Source organism: Dendropsophus ebraccatus, chromosome 14 (assembly GCF_027789765.1).
Source record: "Dendropsophus ebraccatus isolate aDenEbr1 chromosome 14, aDenEbr1.pat, whole genome shotgun sequence".
NCBI classification, from domain to species: Eukaryota; Metazoa; Chordata; class Amphibia; order Anura; family Hylidae; genus Dendropsophus; species Dendropsophus ebraccatus.
In genome coordinates, this window is record NC_091467.1 from 62,690,370 (window position 1) to 62,711,697 (window position 21,328).

At 45.9% G+C, this 21,328-nt stretch overlaps 1 protein-coding gene across 1 annotated transcript; it reads right to left on the reverse strand.

Annotated features, from left to right (window-relative positions):
- Positions 1-405: 405 nt before the first annotated feature.
- On the reverse strand, positions 406-3,496 carry LOC138772155 (E3 ubiquitin/ISG15 ligase TRIM25-like). The gene has a single exon (XM_069952344.1). It carries the CDS (start codon positions 3,363-3,365, stop codon positions 1,932-1,934), a length of 1,434 nt encoding a protein of 477 aa, XP_069808445.1. The 5' UTR covers positions 3,366-3,496; the 3' UTR covers positions 406-1,931.
- Positions 3,497-21,328: the final 17,832 nt, after the last annotated feature.

The following is a 21,328-nucleotide window of genomic DNA, read 5'->3' on the forward strand; positions in this document are numbered from 1 at the left end:
CACCACACAGCACGCTGTATTCTCTACCTGTAACACCACACAGCAAGCTGTATTGTCTACCTGTAACACCACACAGCACGCTGTATTCTCTACCTGTAACACCACACAGCACACTGTATTCTCTTCCTGTAGCACCACACAGCACTGTATTCTCTACCTGTAACACCACAGAGAACGCTGTTTTCTCTACCTGTAACACCACACAGCACGCTGTATTCTCTACCTGTAACCACACAGCACGCTGTATTCTCTACCTGTAACACCACACAGCACACTGTATTCTCTACCTGTAACACCACACAGCACGCTGTATTCTCTACCTGTAACACCACACAGGACGCTGTATTCTCTACCTGTAACGCTGATATTGGAATAAAGTAAAGAACTTTTAGATTTTTTTTTTCTTTTTATTTCCACGCACATATTATGATCAAGCATCTGTTATCTTTGAAGTTGAGCCCCACAATAAGGCTCTGATCCTCTCTGCCGTTTAGAATCATTTACCTGTGTTTACATTTTTGTGAATACGCTGCAGTACTGCAATGACACTCCAACATGTGTGAACACAGCCCTAATTTCACTGCACACTTCTGCACAATTAGAGAAATCAGTGCAACACCTGCTTCTGGCCATTCAGAGATGGTGGATCACTCAGGGGATTGGGTGATCCAGCCGCGCCTCCTGTGACATCACGCCCTGCCCCCTGTCTGCATCATCAGCCTGATTTCAGCAAACACACACAATGTGATACAGAGGCATGGAAGATTTGTCTCCTAAGGTGATAGCAGAAGGAGCAGGAGACAATGTGGATTTGCACAGGGGCCATTTTTTTTCACTTCCTGGATTTCTATCAGCTACCAGTGTGGCAGAACCGTACAGATACGGTAATACATTGTATAGACACATCTATAAAACTTTTAATGTACTTTTAACAGAAAACAAGTTTTTCTTATCCGTTCCCCTTTAACCTTACTTGTAAGTTTGTAGCTTTGCAACAGCTGGAGGCCCAAAGTTTCCCATCCCTGATCTAGAGGCAACTGGTGGTATTGCGGGAACCCCCCCCAACTATCATTCTATGGTGGGCAGATGAGCACCCCCTGCAGGAAATCATACACACTGATCACGTGCCAGGAGTTTATTAAACAGTGTTCACACAGTTAAGACAATGTGTCCTCCATTGATAAGCTGAGGCCGGGGGTCTCTATAGTGCATAGTGCAAGATAAAACTTTTGGTGGGTCCTCTGTAATGTAATACATGGGTTCCCAGGTCTTATAAGGTAATAATGGTCCCCTGGGTGCTATAATAGAATGTATTGGTCTTCTGAATCCTATAAAAGAATGTACGGCCCCCCAGCTCCCATAATATAATGTATGGGTCCCCCAGCTCTTATAATAGAATGTATACGTCCCTCAGGTCTTACAATGTATTGTATGGGTCCCCCAGTCTTATGATGTAATGTATGGGTCCCCCATGTCTTATAATGTAATTTATGGGCCCCCAGGTCTTATCATATAATTCATGGTCCCCCCGGGTCTTATAATGTAATTCATGGGCCCCCAGGTCTTACAATGTAATTTATGGGTCCCCTAGGTCTTATAATATAATGTATGGGTCCCCCAGCTCCTATAATGTCCCCCCAGGTCTTATAATGTAATACATGGCTCCCCCCGGGTCATATATCCTAGAAGATGGATTAACCCCTCTGGCTGACTGTGGTGTATCCCTAATGGGTGTTGTCCTTCCCCACTACTACTACTACCACCACCACCACTACCACCATCATAGTGGTGGCAGTAGTGAGGAAGTGTAACAATCATGATTGGTACAGTCATGTAGCAGACAAAGACAATACAGTACAATAATCCTGGTAACAAAATGCATCATTGTGTCTATGCGGAAACTTCGTGAAACAGGGAGTATGAGCAGCAGGCTATGGCGGACGCCGGATTTGCAGCCAACCACTGAATAAGGTGAACGCAGCGCGCACAGGCTCAATGAAGATGATTCTGTAGGTGTGAAGGTGTCTGATGGAAGAACCAATATCATGAAAGGACAAGTGTCCGGCCTTGTAATCCAGAGAGACCCTCACAGTGTGACAGGACGTGATGTGAGGTAAGTACAGACAGACATTATTGTGTTGTAGCCAGAACTCATTGCCGCATCTCCGCAGACACCACGACTTGCTGTTACATCCCAGGAATGATTTCTTCCCCTTCCTGTCCATGCTGAGGTAGCAGACCCCTATCATCCAGTCTCCAGGCTGGCTGGTCAGCACATCCCAGTAATGGCGCCCTGAGTTGAATCTCTTGACGCTTAATACCTGGTTATGTTCGAACCTGTCTGATCTTTCTGGGTGGGTCGCCATGACTGAGCAGATGACAGTCTTGCGGTCATAGGATACCTGTATACCATTGGCAGCCGTGTGTATGCTGAGTAATATGTCTGTAGGATTCTGAGCAGGGAACCACCACTTTTTGGCTCTTGCTGTTATATTCGGCAGATATCTTTGGACAATCCCTGTATCTTCCTCAGTGTTCTGACCATCATTGGTATCTACCACCAGTTCCTCCAAGAAGTCGATGGGGTCGACTTTGCGGTTCAGATACTCAATTTGATATATCTTATATTCCCGATTCAAGTTTGCCTGATGTAGCTCCTGGAGCTGGCTAGTAAAATGTTGTAATACCTGCTCTTTACTGGCCATGGCGGCCTGGAATGGAGCATCCTCAGCTTTATCCTGGACTTTCTGTATGTTCTTCTTGAGTTTCTGTATTTTCATTTCGGTCTCCTTTATCGTGGAGTGCAGCAGCTCCAGAATTTTTTTAAGTCTCTTTTTCTTCTTCTCATAGGCCTCATTCAGCGGCTCCACCGGGAGGCCCCGATACTCTTTGGACAAGCAGCAGGACACACATATACAAGTGCCCTCCACTGCACAGAAATACCCCCGGATCTTATTATGCAGGGGGCATTTTTTCTCCTCCAGGGTAGGAATGCAGTCAATCAAGTCATGTTGCACCGACCTGTTGTGACACTGAAGGTGTCTCTCACACATGGAGGTCTCACATTGCAGACACGTTGTGGTAGCTCGGATGACAATGTCACAGTAGGTGCATCTGACGGGACATTTTTCTTCCAGTCGCACCTGCTCGGCAATGTTGCTCAGGTTTATGTTCTTGTTCAGGACGGGTCTGGATCGGAATCTTTTCCGGCATTGAGGACACATATAGAATCCTGACACCTTCCTCTTCAGGACTTGATCAGCACACGTCCAGCAGAAGTTGTGTCCACACACCAGGGTTACAGGGATGGTAAAAACATCCAGACAGATGGAGCAGAGCAGCTCGTCTCTAAAGTCGTCCATCATCACGTGAAGTGCAGGAAATGAAAGAGAAACTGTATCTAAGCCAATGTAAGTCCACGCCCCTAGTCCAAAAACTCTGAGATGTGATACAGCCTATAGGACGACTTCACCCATATGGAAATCCTTCCTGTGACAAGAGGGGAGGAGGGGAATTATGTTACCCCACCCCACCACCACCAGCTGTGGGAGACGTCCTTCTACTATTTCAACCTCTATGTGGATGACGCTCAAGCGCTGCACAATGAGAAGTTTTGCAACTTTCCAATAAACTTTGTGATGAATCTTCTCCCCGTGATTCGTACAGAGGAATGTGCAGACGCCTACTGCTTATCACAGCAGAGGGTTTGTTACAGCTCTCTGTGTTCTAGGCTGATACATGTGACCAGAACGAGGGCAGGTTTGCACATCTGATGTTAAATGGGGAACTCCGGGTAGAGGTAAAAAAAAAATGAAACTTCTGCAGAAGCATAAAACAATACTTACCTATATATGCCAGCTATGAAACTACCAAAAATCCATTTGTTTTGAGGGGGTTTGTTTTGTGTTTCTGTATTTCCTGGTTGAGCAGATGTACTCAGTACTACAGGTTCCAGAATGCAATGCTTTCCCTCAGCTGTTCATCACAGTCCTCCACCCTGCCTATTTCCCGCCCAAAGCTGTTGCAGAACATCTAGGCTGTGTTCACACATTGCAGTTTCATTGTGTTACTGAATTATTTGCAGTACTTTATCATTTCATTGTGGTCTCACCCGAACAGCACTGTATTCTCTACCTGTAATGCTGATATTGGAATAAAGCAAAGAACTTTTTAAATATTTTTCCCCCCTTTCCACACACATATTATGATGAAGCATCTTTTATCTTTGAAGTTGATTCCCACGAAAAGGACTTTATCCGATATTATCTTACATGGGATATACTGTTTATGCCTTGTTTTTTGTGCAGGTATGATTGGCAGTGCCGGCTCTGATCCTCTCTGCTGTTTAGCATTATCTATTTGTGTTACTGCATCATTTTTGTGCAGATACTGCAGTACTGCAATGACACTTCAACATGTGTGAACACAGCCCTAATTTCTCTGTAGACTTTTGCACAATCAACGAAAGTTGAAACACCTGCTGAGACTAGCAGACACACACAATGTGAGACAGAGGCCTGGAATATTAATCTCCTAAGGGTGCCTTCACACATACCGACTCGCAGCAAAAAACTTGCTGCGAGTTTCTGCTACGAGCCGAGGTCCTGGAAGGCCCCTATCACTACATACAAGCAGTGGTCTGAAAGACCGCTGCGTGTATGTAATGCAGCCGCCCCCTTAACCCCTTCGGCTCCCGCACCGCTGTCTCCATACATTACCTGGCTCTGGCTGCACGGGGTCCTGCTCTGCCGCCCAGCCAATCAGTGGCTACGGCTGGGCAACACACTGATTGGCTGGGTGGCAGAGTAAGACGCCGGGACCCCGTGCAGCCAGAGCCAGGTAATGTATGGAGACAGCGGTGCGGGAGCCGTAATGTATGGAGACAGTGGTACGTGTGAAGCTACCCTAAGGGGGGACAGAAGAAAGAGCAGGAGACCATGTGGATTGACACAGGGGCAATTTTTTTTCACTTCCTGGATTTCTATCAGCTACCAGCGTGGCAGAACCGTACAGATACAGTAATACAATGTATAGACACATCTATATAACTTTTAATAGAAAACAAGTTTTTCTTATCCGGAGTTCCCCTTTAATGTTTAGCCAAGGCTGGGTTCACAGTACATTACCGGAATATGTCAGATACCAGCAACAAGTATTTCAGCTGATAGTGGTGTCACAAATATATGCAACAAGCAGCTATGTATATGGCTTTTACAATGCTTACAAAAAAAGAAAGTACATATGTGGGCACTAAAGGCTGGAGCTTTGGGTCATACAACAGCAAGTCTCATCCAAAATATTTTGTACGACTAGTCTGCGACTTGCTGTCCCACAACTGTATTACAGTTGCAACCTGGATGTTAAAGGGGTTATCCAGCGAAAATCTTTTTCTTTTAAATCAACTGGTTTCAGAAAGTGCTCTCTGCTGCCACCTCTGTCAGAGAGAGGAACTGTCCAGATCAGCAGCAAATTCCTATAGAAAACCTCTCCTGCTCTGGACAGTTCCTGTCTTGGAAAGAGATGTCAGCAGAGAGCACTGTGTCAGACTGAAAAGAAAACAACATTTCCTGCAGGACATACAGCATCAGATAAGTATGGGAAGACTTGGAATTTTTAAATAGAAGTAAATTACAAATCTATATAACTTTCTGAAACTAGTTGATTTGATAGAAAAATATTTTTGCTGGATAAACAAAATAGCATGGAGGCAAGTCACATGGGGCTTGTGACCAGAGACCAATAATCCATCAAGGAGTGATTTTTTTTTTGTGGCTGCAGCATCACTATTCACTAGGGGTACTATTACACAAAGCGATTACTGGCCATACTTGGTTGATTACCAGCCGTTCTGGACGATAGGAGGGCCATAGAGGTGGTGCCAGCCTAATGCATACACAATCTAAGCCCCGGCCGTTGGGCATGGGGCTGCCAGTTTAAAAGTTGTTTTTTAGCACAATAACTGCATTACCTGCTGAACGGACCCCAGGACAGATCTTGGATTACAAGCAGCTATCTGAATGTACAAGCGGTTTGGAGGGGGGGGGGGGGTTGGGTGTCAGATTGTGGGTACAGAGTCACTTTAAAAACCTCAAGTCTTTCCAGTCTGACACAGTGCTCTCTGCTGCCACCTCTGTCCATGACAGGAACTGTCCAGAGCAGTAGCAAATCCCCATAGAAAACCTCTCCTGCACTGGACAGTTCCTGACATGGACAGAGGTGGCTGTTGGACTGGAAAGAATACATCACTTCCTGCAGGACATACAGCAACTGATAAGTACTGGGAGACTGGAGATTTTTAAATAGAAAAAAATCACAAATCTCTGGCACCAGTTCATTTGAAAGAATTATTTTTCCCGCTGGAGTACCCCTTTAACTCTCCACTAAACACTCTACATAACAAGCCAAATCACTTTCTCCTTATCACAATATTTCTCTAAATGTGCATCAAAACTGCACATAGTGTGAACTGACACCAACCCTGCTTATGGACTCCTCCTGCCAGCCAGTTGATTTGGTTTTATTCCTCCTATAACCTCTGGTACAAGGCGAGTGTCAGAGTGCAGTCACTGTTGTCTTTGTGGGCAGTCACACTGTACAGGGAATGTGCAGCATGTGAACAGTCTATATACATTGTATTGGGTGTGTACTCCCATGTGCACATATTTGCACTATGGACAGTCATGTCGACCTCTACATGTAAAGGGGGGAGTAAGAAGCATGGGAGATATGCTGCTCCACAAGTGCTGACAGACATGATGGGGCTACAGCAGGTACCTGCTCAGTAATCTACAGCCCACATCCTACAAGTGATGAGTGTTAACTTAATATTAAAGGGGTAGTGCGGCGCTCAGCAATTATTCACAGGATAACACACATTACAAAGTTATACAACTTTGTAATGTATGTTATGTCTGTGAATCGCCCCCTTCCCGTGTCCCCCCACCCCCGCACGTGTACCCGGAAGTGTGGTGCGATATACATACCTGACGCGCGTCGACCACCATCTTCTGTCGATGCAATCTTCGGGAGCCAGCCGACTTGCTGCAGCCGTCCTGCATGCCGGCCCCCCTCTGCAGCGTCATCAGCTGCTCAGCCGCAATTGGTTGAGCATAACTGTGCTCAACCAATCGCGGCTGAGCAGCTGATGACGCTGCAGAGGTGGGCCGGCAGGAGCGGGTCGGCCGGCCGGTCTCCCGAAGATGACATCTTTGAAGAAGATGGAGGACGGGGTCGGTCGACACGGATCAGGTATGTATAGCGCACCACACTTCCGGGTACACGGGTGGGGGTGATGGGACACGGGAAGGGGGCGATTCACAGACATAACATACATTACAAAGTTGTATAACTTTGTAATGTGTGTTATTCTGTGAATAATTGCTGAGCGCCTCACTACCCCTTTAAGAGTCACACAACATCCGCGCGGGGTCACATGACATCCCTGGTGGGTCACAAACCCATCCATTAATGGCATTACTACCATGTTTCCCCGCATCCTCCTAAAATAAGACACTGTAACTAGCCTACCAACTATCCTAAAATAAAAAAGGAACTCACTGAGCAGCAACAACAAGGCCGGGCCTCTATACTCTATAGTCATTATTATTTGTCATTATTAGGGTGGACGTGTATAATCAGGTATACAGCCATTACAGGACATGTGTATACAGGTATACAGCTATTTACACACTACAGGACGTGTATATAGAGGTATACAGCTATGTACACACTACAGGACGTGTATATACAGGTATACAGCTATGTACACACTACAGGACATGTGTATACAGGTATACAGCTATGTACACACTATAGGGCATGTACATACAGGTATACAGCTATGTACACACTATAGGGCATGTACATACAGGTATACAGCTATGTACACACTACAGGACATGTATATAGAGGTATACAGCTATGTAGTACATAGCTGTATACGTCTATATGCACGTCCTGTAGTGTGTACATAGCTGTATACCTGTATACACATGTCCTGTAGTGTGTACATAGCTGTATACCTCTACATACACGTCCTGTAGTGTGTACATAGCCCCGTGATCAAGCTGCCTCGCGAAACGTGCGTTGGGGAGAGGGAGCCACTATAGACCACCAGACAATAGGTATACTGAGCACTTTGCTATTTGCACTTTCGGAAGCTGGGCATTCTTTATGTTTACATACTCAGACTACACTCTAGTGATTGTATTTGGTATATATCTTTTGCACATGCACTTTACATGTATCTAGTGTAGCTGTTGACCCAGGTTTTTCTGATATTATCTTGTCCAGGTGTGATCTGTGGTTTACCTGTGCCATTTTCTGCATGTCTTACCATTTTTAATAGTGTATGTCCCATTATGTTTTTTGAATAAAGGAATTAATATTTATTACTTTTGGACTTACAGAATACTTATTGGTATGCACAATATTTGTAGGATTTATATAGCTGTATACCTGTATACACATGTCCTGTAGTGTGTACATAGCTGTATACCTCTATATACAGCTCCTGTTGTGTGGTGCAGGTGGTGTTCATGTGTGGATGGATCCTGCACTGTTTTCAATGAAAACTTGGACACAGGTGTGATCAGAGCCTTTATGAGTCAGCTGATCACAAGAGTACAATGAAGTGACAAATCACAGGGGGTCTGATCCCATGTAAGCAAAGCTCCAGATCCTGCTAATTGTCAGTGCTATCCCTAGAAGGTCATGTGATAGCTTCACACCCCTCTACCCCCAGCCTCTGGCACCCCCGCAGCGGCACTCGGGGACCTCTCCCTATAACTGTGCCAGCCCCCTCCCCAGCCTCAGCACGGCACCTGTTGGTGTCAGTGCTCGGTTCGCCACCGATCCCCGCATCACGTCTCGGAGCAGGAGATCTTGGACGCGGACCAGTGTCCGAAGGCCGCTTGCGGTCCCCGCTCTGTGACGTCACCCTGCTAGCCGTGCTCTGACTCTATTATAAGTGGAGACCGGCCGGCTAGAGCGGCAAGATCGGGGCGGGGGGACAAAATTGACGCGCTGTGACAGGATGGAGGCAAAGGAGCGCGGCCCGGGACCCCCAGCACTGCATGCTGTTATAGAAGTTATGAGACCTAGAAGCTCCGTGTGAGAGAGACCAGAAGGGGAGCCTGACCTGTCAGTGTCCTGGGGCGGGTGAAAATACCGCAGATACTGTCCTGGCGAAGTTGAGGTTGGTTCACCGACGCCAGGGACGGTATCAGTATTTTCACGGTTTACCTCCCAGCCCTAAGATGAGGGGTGTAATAGTAGTACAGGAATAGATGAGGGGTGTAGTAGTAGTACAGGAACACATGAGGGGTGTAGCTAGGAGTCATGGGGCCCCACAAAACCTTGAAAAATTGGTAACTGGGGCAGACTGGGGGTGACTGGAGCAGACTGGGGGAGACTGGGGGTAGCTGTGGCAGACTGGAGGTGACTGGAGCAGACTGAGGGTGACTGGCGTAGACTGAGGGTGACTTAAGCAGACTGGGGGAAACTGGGGCAGACTGAGAGTGACTGGAGCAGACTGAGGATGACTGGGAAAGACGGAGGGTGACTGGGGCAGACGGAGGGTGACTGGGGCAGACGGAGGGTGACTGGGGCAGACGGAGGGTGACTGGGGCAGACTGAGGGTGACTGGGGCAGCACTGCATGCTGTTATAAAAGCGAAGAGACCGAGGAGCTCCGTGTGAGAGAGACCGGAAGGGGAGCCTGACCTGTCAGTGTCCTGGGGCGGGTGAAAATACCTTAGATACCTTCCTGGCGAAGTTGAGGTCGGTTAACCAACGCCAGGGACGGTATCAGTATTTTCACGGTATACTGCCCAGCCCTAAGATGAGGGGTGTAATAGTAGTACAGGAATAGATGAGGGGTGTAGTAGTAGTACAGGAACACATGAGGGGTGTAGCTAGGAGTCATGGGGCCCCACAAAACCTTGAAAAATTGGTAGCTGGGGCAGACTGGGGGTGACTGGGGGAAACTGGGGCAGACTGGGAAAGACTGGGGGTGACTGGAGCAGACTGGGGGGAGACTGGGGGTAGCTGTGGCAGACTGGGGGTGACTGGAGCAGACTGAGGGTGACTGGGGTAGACTGAGGGTGACTTAAGCAGACTGGGGGAAACTGGGGCAGACTGGGAGTGACTGGGGCAGACTGAGGGTGACTGGGGCAGACGGAGGGTGACTGGGGCAGACGGAGGGTGACTGGGGCAGACTGGGAGTGGCTGGAGCAGACTGGGGGTAGCTGGAGCAGACTGGAGGTAGCTGGGACAGACAGTGGGTAGCTGGGCAGACTGGGGGTGACTGGAGCAGACTGAGGGTGACTGGAGCAGACTGAGAAAGACTGAGGGTGACTGGAGCAGACTGGGGGTGACTGGAGCAGACTGGGGGGTAGATGGGGGAGACTGGGGGGTGACTGGAGCAGTGACTGGGGACAGCTGGGACAGACTGGGGGGTGACTGGAGCAGACTGGGGCGGTGACTGGGCACAGCTGGGACAGACTGGGGGGTCACTGGGGCAGACTGGAGCTTTATCTCCTTCAGCATCCTCCCCCTCATGTGGGCTCCTCAGTATAATACAGTGAGGTGTGACTGGTATATACTGGTATATAATCCCCCTCATGTGGGCCCCTCATTATACCACCAGTATAATACAGTGAGGTGTGACTGGTATATACTGGTATATAATCCCCCTCATGTGGGCCCCTCATTATACCACCAGTATAATACAGTGTGGTGTGAGACTGCTGGTATACTGAGGAGCGCACATGAGGGGATGATACTGCAGGAGGTAGACCTATATACATTGGTGTGAGAGACTAATCAGAACTGTGTATACAGTATATACCAGTCACAGCTCTGATCACTATTCTCCTGGCCTCTTACACCAACGTATATAGCTTTACTTCTTTCACCATAATCCCCTCATGTGGGCCGCTCATCATTACCTGCTCACAGCAGCACACGGCCATCTTCATCCTTCAGGCTCTTCTGGGGCAGGAGTGGCGTCCCTGCCAGGCCCTGTACCTGGGAGGAGAGAGCGACATCTAGTGGCTGAATATACAGCCTCCAGCCAATGCTGCCAGCTGTTCTTAAATTTAGTTATAGGGAACCTGTCACCCCCCCCCCCCGCCCCGTGCCCAGGTTGAAGGCCACCCGACCCCCGCTGGAGACCCTTAGGGCCCTATTCCACCGGGCGATAATCGTTAGCATAATCGTTAACGATTAACGATCTCAAACGACCGCTATTGTGAAAGACCTGAAAACGTTCACTCATTTCCATGGAACGATAACACTATGTAACACAATAACATAACATAATAACATAATAAAGGACTTTGTTATACTTCTAAATAATTGTGCAATTTTTTTCGGTTTTCACTATGTTCCCAGTTTTTTAATGTTATATTCCTATTGCTTATGTCTAAAACAAATAAAAAATTGCTTACATTCATCATAAACTTCGCTTTTGTGACCATGGCAACAAAATTTTTATTATAGAAACACGATTTTGCATCTTCTCATTTATACAGTCAAACTAAGAACACTATAGGCATTGCAAATTATGGCTATGTTCGCGCAACGTCAAAAATTTTGAAAAGGCGGCCGATTTTCATATTTAAAAAAACGTCCATTTTTGCCGTGATTTAACTAACTGCAATGGCAATGCTTTGAAGTCAATGGGAAGACAGACGTCCAACGCACACAGTGCATCAACTAATGGACATTTTTGCCAGGGACGTCAAAATAATGAACATGATCAATATTTTCGGACGTCTTTTGCAAACAGCGGACGTTTTTTATTAGTAGTTCACACACAGTTTTTCTTTTTTCACCGTTTTTTCTCCATTTTTACTATTAAATTTAATGGGCTTTTCAATTAAGACACACCCAAAGGCCAATTAGTAACCCCAAACTAGAATAATGTACCAACAGCCGTCATTGCCAGGCCAGGCTGCTAAATGACGTCCGCTATTTTAGACTCAAAATAAGGAACGTCATTTTAAATGGAGCTGAAAAAAACGTTGTGTGAACATAGCCTTACACAGATTACCAAAAACTGTTTAGAAGTGTGTTTTTTTCCAAGATTTACGACTATACTGCAAATCAGATTCAGGAATCAATCCCCAAATATAATCTCCCATCATGTTCTCGTCATATTGTCTCTTTGAACTTATCAAGATGCGCATCAAGGATAAGGATTTTGAGTGACATCCTACAGCCCATTGCAGCATAGTTCTTTATCAGAGTCTGGACCAGTTGTACATAGTTTTCATCTTTATGATCGTCTAGGAAGCCACGAACCACTGCGACAAAACTGTTCCAAGCCGCTCTCTTCTTCCTATTCAGCTTCTTGGGAAAATTACTGCACTCTATGATCTTCTTGATTTGTTGTCCGACGAAGACACCAGCTTTGATCTTTGCTTCAGACAGCTTAAGGAAAAGATCTTGGAGGTAATTGAAAGCTGTCGACTCCTTATCTAGAGCCCTGACAAATTGTTTATGAGCCCCAACTTGATGTGTAGTGGTGGCATCAGTACCTTGACTGGGTCCACCAGTGGCTCCCACTTTACATAGTTCTTCCCCACAATGAACTCTGTCCGCTGAGGCCAGTCCCGCCTGTGGTAGTGCGCTTTAGTATCCCGGCTGTCCCAAAGGCAAATAAAGCAAGGATACTTAGTAAAAGCACCTTGGAGGCCCATCAGGAATGACACCATTTTGAAATCTCCAATAACTTCCCAGCCGTACTCCTCATACTTCAAGGCACCTAGCAACATCTTGACACTGGCCTTTGAAGCTCTTGCATGAGCTGTCTATGAAGAGACGCCACTCATTCGGGTTACAGGTGATACCTATAGCCTCGAATAGACCGGCTCTCCAGCTCTCAAGAAGGGCTATAGTGGCCCTATATAACTGTAGCTATACAGCTACCTACAATTCTGTACAGTCCCAGAAAGTTCCAGATAATTCTGGACAGTTCTAGAAACTTCTTGCTAGTTCTCACAATTCCAGAAGCTTCTTAAGTATCTTGAAATATGGCGAATATCCTTAAAAATAGATCAATTTCAAAATATCATTGTGCTGACCACAAAAGCAAAGTTTACAGGGAATAATAACTTTTTTTCTATTCATTTAGGGTACAAACAAGGAGGAAAACACACTTAACAACTGGGAACAAAAAATTTTTGGAAAATTGTTACATGGTGTAATCGTTACTTATGATCGTATTTGCGTACGTTTTTTCTTCGCTATTGCGTTCGTATCTACTGCGATTGACCGAACAATGTCTTATTCAATGCAAACGATTTGCGAACGTTTTGCGAACGAGCAACGATAAAAATAGGTCCAGGTCTTATAAAGCGATCAACAATTTCTTGTTCGGTCGTTAATCATTAACTGCATTTCAACCGAACGATTATCATTTAGAATCAAACGATTTAACGATAATCTGAACGATAATCGTCCGGTGGAAAAGGGCCCTTATACTTACCCCATCTCGCCAAGTCCGGCTCCTGGGGCCGGACTCGGGATGAAGATATCCTTGTCGGAAGCCCGGCGTGCTCGCTGCAGAGATGGGTCCGATGCCCATAGAGAATGATGGCTCCATTCATTCTCTATGGGCGTCGGACTCAACTATGCAGCGCGCGCGCTGGGCTTTCGTCAAGGATATCTCTGTCCCGGGATCAGCTCCAGGAGCGGGACTTGGCGAGATGGGGTAAGTATACGGGGCTCTAGCGGGGGGTCGGGCGGCCTTCACCCCGGCACGGGGGGTGACAGGTTCCCTTTATGGTTTGTTTTGAAGGCCCATACGGGGGCGGGGCATGATGTCACAGGGACGGGGACGGCCAGGACATGCTCAGGATATTAATTTGCTAGGACTGCCTTGTCAAAACCGGGAGAGCTAGGTGGAGAGACGGGAAAGGCCGGGGGGTGGGGGGAAGAAATAAGACATCCCCCGAAAATAAGACATAGTGCCTCTTTGGGAGCAAAAATTTATATAAGGCACTGTCTTATTATAAGGAAAACACGGTATGGATTCCAGTGTGGGCTGTACTATTCTTCTATACATAATAAAACAATAAACCTCTTTACAAATTATTTGTGTTCAAAGTGTTCTATACCTAAATCTTTGTCCAGCACTGTGTTCTGTGTTCTGCTCTGGATGTAACTTTCTTCTGCATTTCCTTCCTGTACAGTAAACTTTTAACAGCATTTAATGATATGCTTTACGGTAAGCCACACAGGCAACAATAGACAAGAGCTGCCCCACTGACATGAATGGAAAATGTGCCTGTCCACAGGACAGGAGGGGGAGGCTGAGCTGATATTGTCTTCTCTATCTACTGGTGCCACCTTTCGCCGTAATGCTTTACAGCAGTCTCCTCCCGATCATCACAGAAACAGGAAGTCTCAGCTTAGTTCTAGGCTTAGTGGTGATAGTAAAAACTATAAGCGTTATTATAAAATATAGATAGTAAAATGGCAAATTAATACAAAATATCACCCAAAAATTATTTTAAAAAATATGATATGAAGTTGAATCACCGTAATACATCACTTATTAGACCAATTTATTCAAAAAGGAGCCCTGGAAGAAGTACCCATCGCAGAAAGAAGCCAAGGAGTGTACTCCCCAATTTTTGCCGTACCAAAAAGCAGTGGAGACTGGAGGCTTGTAATTGACCTTACCTTTTTAAACAATTTTTTTCTAAAGAAAAGGTTCAAGATGGAATCCATTCAGACGGCAGTCTTGGCGATTCAGAGGAACGATTATCTTGCAACCATAGACCTTCAAGACGCCTACCTGCACGTACTAAAATCTCACAGGAGATTTCTTCGAGTGGCAGTTCTACATCACCGCCAGATACTCCACTATCAATTTACCTGTCTCCCATTCGGGATCACCTCAGCTCCGCGGGTCTTCACCAAGATTGCGGTAGTGCTCACCGCTTATCTCAGAACCCAAGGAGTATACATAACTCCCTACCTCGACGATTGGCTTGTGAGAGCTCCCACGAAAGATCTTCTTCTCCGCCATCTCAAAATGACTCTGTAAGTTCTGCAAGACCACGGATTCATTATCAACGAAAAGAAGTCCCGTCTACTGCCCACCCAGAGAATTACTTACCTGGGATTCGTCATCGATACCGTCCAGATGCGTCTGTTTCTATCTCCAGACAGAGTCTTTAAAACACAACAAGCAATCAGAAGCCTGTGTTCCTATCAAGAATGCTCTATTCGGTTCGCCATGAGGGTCCTGGGTATGTTGATTACAGCGATAGAAGCAGTCCAATGGGCCATATCCTGAGTCATTGGGAGAGATCTCCAGACAGCCTGGACTACTGTATCCCAATATCAACCAAAGTGAAAGTAGATTTGAGGTGGTGGCTCGCCAAGACGAGACTTCAACAAGGGAAGAGTCTGATAACTCCAACTCCTTTGATCCTCACTACGGATGCCTCCGGCTCAGCCTGGGGTGCCCATGTCGGCTCTCAGTGGGTGCAGAGAAGGTGGTTCCCATCAGAAAAGAAAATGTCGTCCAATTTAAAGGAGCTCAGGGCAATCAGACTGGCATTAATTCACTTCAGACAACTTCTGCACAATCATCCGGTGCAGGTTCAATCAGACAACATCACTTGTGTTTATTATCTGAACAAGCAAGGGGGTACGGGGAGTCCAACGCTACAACGAGAATGCAGACGTCTGATGATTTGGGCAGAGAACAAGCTGATGTCAATATCAGCAGTCCATATCAGAGGAGTACTGAACACCAAGGCAGATCTTCTGAGCCGCAAAATTATACTTCCAGGAGAATGGGAGCTGAACCCATAGGTCTTAGAGTTGATAGTGAGCAAGTGGGGTTGTCCAGCTCTGCATGTGATGGCTACCCAAAAGAACGCCAAGTTACCAAGGTTCTGTTCTCTGTCCAGGAGAGATCACCCAGTGGCAGTGGACGGTCTCACCATCAGTTGGGCGAAAATGTTCATCTAAGCCCTTTCTCCAGTACCATTAATACCTCGGGTACTGAAGAAGATACGGGAGGACAGAGCAAGGGCCATTGTTAATCTTCCATACTGGCCCCGGAGGGCATGGTTTCCGCTCGCGTTAACACTATCGAAGGGAGAATACTGGAAGCTTCCGCTCCGCAGAGACCATCTACATCAAGAGGGACTATTCCATCCGAGTCTGTCCAATCTACATCTATCTGCGTGGAACCTGAACGCGAGAGATTTATGCAGCAAGGTCTCTCAAGTGAAGTGGTGCAAACCTTGTTAGCATCTAGGAAAGACAGCACCCAAAAGGTGTATTCAAGGATATGGGGAATCTACTCTGGCTGGTGTACCACTAATCAAAGATCTGCCGAAGAGGTCTCATCGGTTCTCCAGTTCCTTCAAGAAGGATTACAAAAAGGCCTTAAACTCAACACTTTAAAGGTTCATTTGACAGCCATAAATGCTTACCTGAATGGTCTGTTTTCCAGGGTTCCTCTAATTTCCCGCTTCTTCAGAGCAGTGGCGAGGCTGAGACCGACCTACCGTGATCCTCTTCCTTCCTGGGACTTGTCAATAGTCCTTAAGCGTCTAACAGAAGATCCTTTTGAGCCAGTTTCCTCCGATCTCAAGTGGATTTCGTGGAAAACCTTATTCCTTGTGGCGATTACCTCTGCCAGGACAATTAGTGAACTGAACGCCCTCTCCTGTAAAGAACCTTACTTGAGATTATTACCAGAGGCAGTCATCTTAAGAACTATGCCAGGTTTCCTACCGAAGGTTCCTACCTCCACCAACTTAAATCAGGAAATCATTTTTCCAGTGTTGAAAGAAGATCAGGATGGTATGTTGCCTCTCCTAGATGTTAAAAGAGCCATCTGCTCCTACTTGGAAGAAACAGCAAGCTTCAGTAAATCTGAAGCATTGTTTGTTCAGTTTCAAGGCCCTAGGAAGGGCGAAAAGAAAAGTAAGTCTTCTTTGTCAAGATGGATCAGAGATCTTATTCTTTTTCTTATTTTTCAGAGGGATTGCAGTGCCCACTCTCAGTGAGAGCGCACTCTACCAGATCCACAGCGACTTTGTGGGCGGAAAGGGGCCACTTACCCTTAGAGGAAATCTGCAGGGCTGCAACCTGGTCTTCATCATCAACGTTTGTAAAGCACTACCGCCTCGACATCCCAACCTCAGAGGGGTCAGCCTTTGGCTTAACTGTGCTTCAAGGAGCAATCGCAAACTAAATCCCCCCCCTTTATTTGTTATCATTGCTTTTGATATCCCGTGAGTATGTGCTGCCGTAGGACGACCAGGAAGTATAAAATTTACCTGAAATTTGTATTTCCTGGAGTCCGTAGGCAGCACAATATACCCTCCCAATAAATCCTATTGCTGCATACAATACAGTGTCCTGTGGTCTCTCTAGTTCTCTTATAGGGTGATCAGCAGATGCTTGGAATTAATCTATTTGTGTTTAATTGCTAGATTAACCCTCTTCTGTCCGGGTCAACGGGAATCCATTAACCCATGAGTATGTGCTGCCTACGGACTCCAGGAAATACAAATTTCAGGTAAATTTTATACATTCTTGTATATAGGAGCAGTATTATAGTAGTTATATTCCTGTATATAGGAGCAGTATTATAGTAGTTATGGTTCAGGGAAGAAACAGAGTGCTGCACCTCACACCTATGGCTGACACCAGTGCCGCTAGGCCAAATAAAAAACACATCAGAATTCTGTGTATGAACCGATCAAGCCATACTGCCCCATGCACCCCGCGCCGGTATCTGACACACATGGGTCCCCACACCAAGCCCACACCGTGCCAGTCAGTGGCCACCAACCCCGCAGGCGCGCACAGCCAGGGAACGGGGGCCATGGGACGGCCCTGCGACCCCCACGCCACAGGACCAGACCCAAAAACACCACACCAGAACCCGGCCAGCACCGCCGGCGGAGAAGGTCGCCCCCAAGCAGCACAAGTCTGGATAAGGAACTACACTCACCATAGCTGCAGCAAACAGAATGGGAAAAAACAGGAGGAACCAAAACCATGTGCACCCAGGTGTCTCCTGCCAACCGCGGCCATGTGGGTCTCACCAGGAGGAGTGCAAAACACGGAGAAAAGAGAGAAATAAAATGCGGTTCAAGGAAGAAACAGAGTGCTGCACCTCACACCTATGGCTGACACCAGTGCCGCTAGGCCAAATAAAAAACACATCAGAATTCTGTGTATGAACCGATCCTAGCTCATGGGTATACAGCTGATACTACACAGACTTTGGTGCTAACTCAGACCTGCTCCACAAGTTATTATAGTAGTTATATCCCTGTATATAGCAGGCAGTATTATAGTAGTTATATTCTTGTATATAGGAGCAGTATTATAGTAGTTATATTCTTGTATATAAGAGCAGTATTATAGTAGTTATATTCTTGTATATAGGAGCAGTATTATAGTAGTTATATTCTTGTATATAGGGGGCAGTATTATAGAAGTTATATTCTTGTATATAGGAGCAGTATTATAGTAGTTATAGTCTTGAACACACAGTAGAGAGCATTATTACAGTAGCTATTATTCTGCCTCCTTTAGGCCAGACGCTTCATATGTGGTTATGTTACTCCTTTGTACTCCTCACTGTAAGGGCTTGCTCTGCAGTATATCATGCTCCTCTCCTTGTCATATTGGGGTGGTGGGGGTGGGGTGGAGGTCTGATTATATAGAGGACGTGCTTGTACAGGGGCCGGTTCCCCATGTGTTTGTATTCGTTCTCCCCTCTATGTGGAATGTCTCAGGTAGATACTGATGTACTGATGTCAGGACGCTAAATGAAGTGAATGGAAATCAAGGCTCTAAAAATACAATGATTCATGTGCGGAGCTGACACCCACACACTATATATTGTGGGCGAGGTGCGATGTAAATTAAGAAATCGCTCTGATGAGTTTATGTTATCCGCATCTTCTGAGAAGTCATATAGTGTAAGGCTACATACAATAAGGTGCTGTACACACTGTATCCTGAAGAAACATTCAGCCTGACATACAGGAAGCAAATAGCATATATATATATATATATATGTATATATATATATATATATATATGCTATTATTAAATGTATCCACCAGGCTGAAGTCAATTGAGTCTATATGGCAGAATAACAGTTTTCTAAATGTAGTATGGAGGACTACTGTAAATATGTATACAAAGTGGTACACTTCATACAGTGGGACACAATGGCTGCCATCTAACTATAAGAATGGATACAATATCAGTTTATTTGTATCCTATCCCATCTAGAAAAGATGGGCGACACCCAATACAGCTCGATTAATACTGTAAACGAGCGCTCATTTATTGGGCCTATTACATGGCCTGGTAATTGTTTAGAAAGAGCTGCACAGACATTAGCAACTTCCATGCAGCCTGTTTTTAGCAGGATTGTGGAGTCGGAGCTCGCTTTAGCTGGGGTCGGAAAAAAATTTACCAACTCCTGCTTTATAAATAAAACTCAAAATGTTATTGAGTTTTCATATGGATTTAATAAATGTTCCTCATTAATGTAGTATGTGTTCTGTCAATCTAAGCCCTTTATTTATAACAACTAGAAAAACCCTTTCTCCCATACATTTAGTTTCCTCCATATATCAGTAATCTGGGCTATATTTGGCAGTTTGTTTCTGAGCTGGAAAAGTCCATTGTATGGGGGGAGATCTGTGCTGTTCTCTTCCTGGATGCTGGATGACTGTATATGAGCAGCAGTGTAATATGAAGATATCCTGTGTAATATAGAGGAGGAGAAGACATAAGTAGTGTAGCAATAACCTCTGTCCTCAATGTGGTGTTTTCTCTTGTGTGCTTTTATTCAATGCGCTATGGCTGCAGCAGGCTGTGTGTATGTATTTGCTATGGCTGCAGCAGGCTGTGTGTGTTCGAGAGAGAGGCAGAAATTAAAAACAGGTATTCTGGGCATCAAGGAAAAATCCAGAGGGGACAGGAGGTTGGGATCATAAAAAAAAGTCCTATTTACCCATCCCACAGTAAACAGAGCACAGTACTTTAGGGTTTTTTGTTGAATTCCCTTAAAGAACAACTCCAGCCAAAGCTATTTAATATATTACTTACGGAAGTTAGGCACATTCCTAATGCACATTAATTATGGGAAATGCACATATAGGGCCATTTCCCTTAATTTAGTAGATCAGGGAAACTTCAGATTCTCTTTAAAAAAAAAAAAAAAAAAAAAAAAAATATGACATCACAAAGCGGGGGTGTAATTACAATGGAGTGTCCAGCAAGGGGCGCACTATATAGAAGTCAATGAGTACCATTGACTTCTATATATAGTGCACTCCTGCTGGACACTCCATTGGAATTACAATGGATGTGTATGCAAATGTATTACAGTGTTTTTGATTGAATACATTTATTGAATACTGTGTGGAGCATATGTCCTTGCTCCCAAAGTATTCCATAAATATAATCAATCAGTACATTTGGATATCCATCACAGTAAGCCCGCCGAACCACCGCCACTCTGGACTACACTGAACTACTACTCCCATCACATGATGGGAGAGTAGTAGCTGGGTTATATTGCTATGAGATCGCCGCCGCTGATGCTGCCGGGCGCCGCTCATCACAGTGCAGCCATCATGCCCCTCCGCTCCCCCCTCCTGCTTCTTACGGGATCCAGCCAAACTTCAACCCTATCCCATGGCTGACTCCCTGCTCGGCCGCCTCTCTCAGATTACACATACCGGCCCCCGGTGCTTCCCCTCTACCACGCGTGCCAGCTGGGGACACCAGGAAGCATCGGGAGCCGGTATATGTAATCGGAGAGCTGCGGCCGGGCGGGGAGTCAGCCATGGGCTAGGGTTGAAGTTTGGCCGGATCCCGGAAGAAGCAGGAGGGGGGAGCGGAGGGGCATGATGGCTGCACTGTGATGAGCGACTCCTCCTGCGCCCGGCAGCATCAGTGTCGGCGATCTCCTAGCGATATAACCCAGCTACTACTCTCCCATCACCTGCTCATGCTATGAGCAGGTGATAAGAGTAGTAGTTCAGTGTAGTCCAGAGCGGCAGGCTTACTGTGATGGATATCCAAATGTATTGATTACATTTATGGAATACTTTGGGGAGCAAGGACACATGCTCCATAAACGTATTCAATCATATACATATACATATGTGTGTATGTGCACCCCCTGCTGGACACTCCATTGGAATTACACACCTGGTTCGGGACGTCACTTTTTTTTTTTTTAGAGAATCTGAAGTCTCTCTGATCTACTAAATTAAGTGAAATAGCCCTATATGTGCATTTCCCATAATTAA